Genomic DNA, 7,917 nt, shown 5'->3' with positions numbered 1-7,917 from the left:
TTTTTTTTTTGTGAACATTTTATGAAGAATGTCTCATCTGATATGAGGCACTCATCTGATATAATAGCAAGGTTGATTTTTTGAGAGTTCTATGTATAAAGAACTAAAAAGTATAATGGGATAGGCAAAAATACAAATTTATTTTCCAAAGCTGTATTAACTTTAATGGTTAAAGGCAGCTTCCCCTTTTCAGCCAACTTGGGATACATTTATACTAATGAGCAAAGTATAGGTAGAAGCTAATTAGATTATTCTTCTAACATTGCCAATTTTAGCTGTGTCATCTACAGAGTTTTTCTGTCTCGAATTCCATGCAATGTAATGGACCTCAAAACCATCGGGCTCCCTATACCTCAAATCTAACTAAGGCAATGTGACACTTAACTTGTATTTTACATTATATGTCACATCTGTTGCTAAGTTTCAATAGTTAGCTCTTTTACAGAGATTAGAGGTGTCATAGTAGTTAATAAGAAAACTGACTTTATAAAAGTCTTGGAGTTCAGTAAGGGTATATCAGCCACATACCAAATCCCAAAATGATGTGGCTTAAAATATCCACTAACAATCCTTAGTTTCTGAATTGAGTGCTTATTAGCAGGACCTCACTTGGATAGCTATGACACAAGATCCTTTTGGCTTAAGATTCTTGTATTTAGCTGTCAGGTTAAACTTAGAAAATCTACTGTTTGATTGGGCTTGAGGGATGTGCTTCGAAGGTGTTCTGAATGGTGGGCAGACTGGTGGTTGTTGTTGTTGTTGTTGGTAAAAGTCTGTAGTTTGTAGTTTCTTTCCATATAGGCCTTTCTACTCAACCTTTTGGTCTCCTTCACGTCATGGTGCTCAGTTGTCCTAGAGTGAGCACTCTTAGAGCTCCAAAAAGAAACTATGTTATCTTTGTGATCTTGATACTCACATTATTGTCCCTCCCCTACTGGTTGGTCACCCAAGTCCGCCTGGGCAGGTGAGATAGCACAGAGTGCAAAAGTGGTAGCAGGTAAATATGCTTCCCACTAAGCCTGCTGACCTGAGGTTGATCCTTGGGACCCACATGGTAGAAGTTGAGAACTAACTTCCACAAGGGAATTGAGACAAGTGCATGCACACACACAGACCCAGTAAGTAAGTAAATGTAATAAAAGTAATTAAAAACATTACCAAGATTGTTAGGAAGGAAGGATTGTTACAAGGAAGATATTGTAGTATTGTCATATTTTATCTATAGTAATAAAGTTGTTGAGGTGTTTTTGTTTTGTTTGGTTGGTTTTTTGAGGATTTTTTTTGAGGGGTTTTTGAATGGAGTTCACTGTAATACAAAAGAGTTACAAGGAACATAGAATAGTAGCTTACATCTTAGTTTTAATAACTAACATTTGGTTTGCAAAGCAACATGAGTAGTAATTCCTGTATTAATGCTCTGTATTATGCTTTTTAAAGGTTTTTAATGACTCTTAAGTATAAGCTGATTTGGACTTTAATGTCAGATATAATTGAAGTGGAAAGCCATTATTAAACATTCCATCCAGTGCTGGTTGTGGTGGTACATGCCTTTAATCCCCACACAAGAGAGGCAGAGGCAGGCAGATCTCTTGAGTTCAAGGACACCCAATGCTATGGAAAGGGACCCTGTCTAGGAAGGAAGAAAAAAAATTTAATTTGTAATTGTTAACAATCATGCACCACATAGTATGTATAGCAGTGTAAAATAGAGGGAAATATTTAAGCATATTCATAAAGGAATAGATATATAATAGATAAATAGATGTAATAGACAAATAGATGTAATTCCCTAAATATTAGTTGACTAATAAATCAAAAGATTGTACATTTCTACAATTGAAGCCTATATAAAGAATTCAGACTCCAAAATAGACACAGAATTCTTGAAATAAGTCTGTAGCAGACACAGCTGTGTTACTATAAGAGCATTTCTGTTCTCTGAGTATAACTAAAATATGTTATAGCTACCTGCAGTCTAAAATAAGACCTATTTAGCTTCCTAAATTCATATAGTATTTATGTCTGCAGTAGCAGTAAATGTGTCATTATTTGAAACAAAGATGTGTAAAATAACATTTCTACAGAATTCTGACTTAATTCATATTTCCATAGCTATTTGTTGAACTAAGTCATATGAGTGTGTAGTTCTTTTAATTTTCCCATTGACATGAGAACAGTGAAATAAAATTACAAACCTTTCTCCAGGTGTTTTTATTTTATTTCTCCTGTATAGCACTGTATTCATAATATAACATATGCAAAAATTATGAATTAGAGCTCAGATGTCCTAAATTCTGTTTTTAATGTTAATTTCCAGTAGTCAAATGTTATTTTGATCCCAGAGGCATTAAATGTAGTTGATCCAGGTTCTGATGTTTGTTTTTAGTGAGAGCTTGAACAGAGTGTGCTGTAAGTAAACTTAGATTGTAAATAGTCCTGAGACTGTTGTAGCCAAGTTCCCGATGGTGCCTGTGGATAGCATTTTTAGAGAATCTATTGTGTACTTTTTGAAGCAGAAATGCCCTTGCCTTTTAACAATTTATAGTTTGTCCAAATAATATTTTAATAGCAAGTCATAATGTTCAGGAGATTCTTTATTGTAAATTAATTCCTTAATAGAATTAACCTTCCTCTAGCTACTGCTTGATTGACTTATTTGCTGATTAACTAATGTACTTTTAATCTTTGTGGGGAAAATCTAATTATGTTAAATCTAATGAAATTTTCAGGAAATTCAACAAGAGACAGATATCCCTGAAAGAGAACTTGTTAGAGCCCTCCAGTCCCTCGCCTGTGGTAAACCAACACAGCGGGTCCTCACAAAAGAACCCAAGTCCAAGGAGATAGAAAGTGGCCACATATTTACAGTTAATGATCAATTCACATCCAAACTACACAGAGTCAAGATTCAAACAGGTACCTGGAATTAAGTTTTCCTCTTTAAAATTATGTATATTTTACATAGGAAAGTTTTGCATCTGCCGGATTTCTTCCTCTTAAAAAGTAGTAGTTTCATTGTTAACAAAAATATGCTTGGTCCTAAGAAGAGAAACAGGGTAAGTTTTGGAATTGTAAAGCCAGTATTACCTTTAATTTAAAAGCATAAATAATACCGTTGCGAGCAATTTTTAGTAAATCCTGTTATGTTGATGGTAGAAATGTTATTCAGTATGCATCATCAGTTTAAGGTTTTTATTTTCTGTTTGTAAGTGGCAAAAAGCCTTCCCTGTTTGTTTTTTCATTGTTTAGAATAAAAGCATTCTACTACCTGGTTTCAAGGTTAATATTAGTAAAGACAAGCACACCTTAGAACACACATCTCCTTGAAGTAAGATGTTCTCCTATGTCATTCAAATATAGTATCACACTCAAGAAAAATAGTATCTATATTTCTATATTCTCAATTAGATTTCTTTTGTATCTTAGCTTTCAGGACTGTGATTCTTTCAGTGTTTTCATGTTATCACTTAAATTTTATTTATTTTAATCTAAACCCATACCTTCATTTCTCTTTTATTTTTTTCATTGAACCTGGGTGGGAAATAATTCTTTAGATTATAATTCTTTTTAGATTATTTTTATTTGCTTTTACTCTATTTTTTTTCCTTAGCAGATAATGCTGAATGCAGTTTTTTCTTACGCATGTGTTTCTGTGTGTGTCTGAGAAAGAGACTTTAGGATAGATGGGTAGGTAGATGGATAAGCAAGGGGGGCTATAATCCAGGACCTTATACATGCTGGACCAAGTGCTTCTTGGCACTTGGACACTAAGCCATGTTCCCAGCCAAAAGCAATATGTTTTGATTAAGTGCCTTTTTTTTTTAAGATTTATTTATTTTATGTATGTGAGTATACTGTCTCTCTTCAGACACATCAGACGGAAGGCATTGGATCCCATTGCAGATGGTTTTGAGCCACCATGTGATTACTAGGAATTGAACTCAGGACCCCTGGAAGTGCAGTCACTGCTCTTAACTGCTGAGCCATTTCTTCAGCCTGAAAGCAGTATTCTTAACCAAGAAACTTTACCTACAAGTAGCTAAATGGTTATGCATACCAGAATAATCTTATAAACTATAAATCTTTTATCTCATGTCTACATCTGTGCATAGTCAACCATGTATCTTTGAGATTTTCTGCTTTAATTCAGAAAGTTTCGTGCCTGTCTCCTTAAAGGACCAAATAGCACAACAAATGGTTTTGTTGTTTGCTACATCAATTACAGAATAGTTGTACATTAGTTCTTTGTCTGTTACTGGTTACTTCAAACACAATAGAAAGGACAGAGTGAGACTTTACCAAAGTTTGGAATAATTTGTGAATATAATGAGATTATGAAAAGAATTTTGTTAGGTAGTAAATTCCAAGGAGATATTGACAAGGCCTACAGAGTAGTATTTCCCTTTCTCATACCTCAGTGATGCTTTTTTATTGTTTTACTGATAGGATCTTGACAATACCTGCCCTCTTACAGCGTCTTAGAATTAGAGACAACAGATACCTGCCTATCTGAAATATTTTTGTTGAAATAAAACTTGGAAGCCATGATGGAAAAGTAAGAGTTGAGGACTGAAAGTCCCAAGCAGTTTGTAAGTTGTGTACTACTAATGTTGCCACTGAAGATATCTACTGCCTTGTTCTTCTACGGTAGGAATTATTCTAGTCAGCCAGGCGTGCATCCAGTACAACCTTAATCCCAGAATCCAGGAGGCCAAAGCAGGTGAAACTCTGAGTTTGAGGACATGCTGGTCTAAGTAGTAGGTTCTAGGCCATCCAGAGGCATATAATGAAATTCTATTTTATTTTTCCCCTCTAAAACTAACTTCTGATTTTGCAAAAGCATGAATGTTTGCTTATTGTGTGTTTAATTGTGTTCATACTCTAATTGAGATAGACTTTTCCTCTAAATAATACTAAATTATTTTATATTTTATTATGTCAAATTTTAATGACTTTTCTGATAAATGATTTTATTTCTATTTTAGTTGCAGCCAAACAAGGTGAATCTGACCCAGAAAGGAAAGAAACAAGACAGAAAGTAGATGATGACAGAAAACATGAGATAGAAGCTGCTATAGTGCGAATTATGAAGTCTAGGAAGAAGATGCAGCACAATGTTTTAGTAGCAGAGGTAAGGACACTTGAAGCCTGGATCAACATCATTGTCACACAACACTGCTCACCAAGAGCAAGATACTGTGCATAATCACCTGTATTTCTGAACATTAGTAACTTACCATGTTTTTAAGATCTTCTTTTCATAAGATGTGGTTAACATAGTTAAGATTTGAGAAGTAGAGCTGACAGTTCACTAACCAATGATGGCAAATGAGAAGGATGAGTTTAGCCTCCTGGGTTTCTGCCTTGAGTGAATAGACAGAAGTTGAGCCCTTAACTAGAGAGAGAATAATGTGCTTCTGTGGTCCATATATTAATTAGTAATTGGACAGTTGACTTTATTGTATACTGGCATATGCACGGGCTGGAGTTGATTGTGGCACTTAAAGTCAGTTAAAAATTGAGAAGGCCAAACGTTGAATTGGGAACAGTCAGAACTGAGTCTATATTAATTGCTCAGGAGCACCATGAGAAGTAACCAAAAAAAAAAAAAACAGTAAGAAAGCCCTACAGTTCTATATTTGGGAGCAATAAGAATGCTTAGTGAGTGACACCGAGAAGACACCCTTGAACACTGGTTTTAAAGGGGTTCTTTCTGAACCAACTGTGCTAATGTCGTGAGTCTTAGAAGTAGAGGTTCTTAGTCCATCCAAATTTAACTGAATCAGAAATTCTAGGGTCAGCAGTCTGGCCTATAAGAGGCTCTGCATAGGTGACTATGAAGTGTGTTCAAATCCAGAGTTGAAGATGCTTTTGAGAGTTGATTGCAATTTAGACCTTGTAAGGAAGGAGAATAAATATAAAAACTATTCACAGTCTATAAGATAGAGTTACGGATTGGCAATTTCAAGTGGTTGGTAACAAGATTTTTGTTTACTTTTTTTTTTTAATAGTAGGTTGATTAAGTGCACTGTGAGAATGCAGAGAGGCTGAAGTTGGAAAAGAACTACCTGCCAAGAGCAAGGTTTTTGATTCTAGAATGGTGATTGTAGAAGGGTAATAGATTGTAGTTGCATCATTGAGTTCATAGTTTCACATTTCAAAGAATATCCAATAATTGCATGTTGGAAAATAGCCTTGATTAATGAGTAAAAGAAAATCTAGCCAATAGGGTGGATGATGAGTCAGGGTGGATTATTGAAATGAGCGTGAGCTTTGTGGACAGAGGTTTAGATTCTCTCTGGTACTGTTACTAATTGTTAATACCAACTTTTTATTTCCTTTATAAAGTGAAACAGCCTACATTGCAGTTAAAATATATCTGTTTCTGTGTGTATGTGTATGCAGATAAATATTATGATTAACAGACTGGATGCTACAGGGAACATATACTTAAAATCTGACTGCAGCTGGAGCAAAGAATGCCAGAAGTAGCTCTTAGTATTGGGTGCCATTGCTGGAAAGAGTTTTATCTGTTAGCCTTGAGCTGGGCTAAGATGAATCAGGAATTTAAACCCAGGAAGTGTGGATTCAGGGCTTTTGCTTATAAGCACACTATCCTACCAGGTTCTGTGAACTGTAAAGGTAACCCAGAAGTTAATAATATCATCAAAATGATTAAACTATATGCTGGTACGTATTCAGAATACTGAAATCTAACATCCTCATTAGCATCCATATTTTTACACAAAGAAGTATGTTTTAAACATCCATTAAATTTTCAAGTAAAAGCTTTAAAATTTTTGTACTTTTTCTTGTCTAGTTCTTGCCTCACATTCCCAAGTGCAAAGATTATGGGTATTAGGCACCATGCATGGTGCATCTAAATTTTTTTAATTCAGGTATATAGTCTTCAAATTTTTTAGCTTTTATAAAGTGGCATGTCAGCTCTAGTAAAAAGGTAGGGATCTTTGTTTGTTTAAATGGAAGTGTTTTAGTTAAAAATTAGACTTTACCTTTTCTTTTTAGGTAACTCAGCAACTGAAGGCTCGATTCTTACCAAGTCCAGTTGTCATTAAGAAACGTATTGAAGGACTTATTGAGAGAGAATATTTGGCACGAACACCTGAGGATCGCAAAGTATACACATACGTAGCATAAAATGCATTCAAAAATTTGATTTATTCTTGGACTGTACTCTTCGCATGGACTGGGAAGTTCTTTTAAATCATACTGTTAAGACGACCATCTCTTCTGTTAAATTGCAGTACATGTTATAGACCACTCAGATCAAGCCTCTACTCCTCTGAGAGTTTTCAACATCAGTTGATTGAGCTTCAGGCTTTCCAACGTTATCCCTGTAGAGATCATCTTTACAGTTCCTCGGGAAAATGTGAATGTGCCGCGTTTTGTTTTCAATATTGTATGAAAACAGGAAAAAATAAAACAAATTTAGAAAACACAGCTCACTAAAATAAAATTGTTGGATTTCATTTCCCCAGGTCTTCAGTGTTGATGTAAATGTGTTTCTGTAGTGTTGCTTCTTAGCACTTTGCGCATTGTGTAAGTTGGGTAGCAAGAATGGCAAAAGAGATGCCAAATTCCCAGTTATCTTGCTCTGCTTGTGACAGTTCCTTAGCTGGTATTGTTTAAAGGTTTGATAAATATACAAAGACCCAGGCGTACAATTGGCGCATGCTTTATCCTACCACTTGCACTTCCTAGTTTCACAGCCTTCTGACCAAGGACCTTTGTTTGAACATCAGTACATACCCTGACTTGTTTTTCTCTATTGTAATCTGAAGTTTTCCAAATTAAGTTCTAAGATGACTAGGTTTTTCTTTCTAGAGAAAGAAAATATTTTAGTATGTATAAATTGTACAATAATTTTTTTGCTGTTGTACTTACTGCTAATAGTGG

The 7,917-nt window shown here is 34.9% G+C and overlaps 1 protein-coding gene across 6 annotated transcripts in view; it reads left to right on the top strand.

Moving 5' to 3' along the window:
* The window catches only part of Cul3 (cullin 3), a 75,381-nt gene extending 67,883 nt beyond the window's left edge, over window positions 1–7,498 (top strand). For 5 of the 6 annotated variants that reach the window (XM_031368140.1, XM_031368144.1, XM_031368141.1 and 2 more), the window contains 3 exons: window positions 2,730–2,916; window positions 4,986–5,131; window positions 7,027–7,498. In XM_031368140.1, the coding sequence (XP_031224000.1) occupies window positions 2,730–2,916; window positions 4,986–5,131; window positions 7,027–7,158 (465 nt within the window). In that variant the 3' untranslated portion in view covers window positions 7,159–7,498. The remainder of the gene's footprint in view (window positions 1–2,729; window positions 2,917–4,985; window positions 5,132–7,026) is intronic. The other variant, XM_031368143.1, reaches the window with a different exon arrangement.
* Window positions 7,499–7,917: the final 419 nt, after the last annotated feature.

The sequence above is a fragment of the Mastomys coucha genome, unplaced genomic scaffold (genome assembly GCF_008632895.1).
Source record: "Mastomys coucha isolate ucsf_1 unplaced genomic scaffold, UCSF_Mcou_1 pScaffold14, whole genome shotgun sequence".
NCBI lineage: Eukaryota > Metazoa > Chordata > Mammalia > Rodentia > Muridae > Mastomys > Mastomys coucha.
Note: the sequence above shows the minus strand (reverse complement) of the source record. Positions and strands in the feature narration are given on the sequence as shown.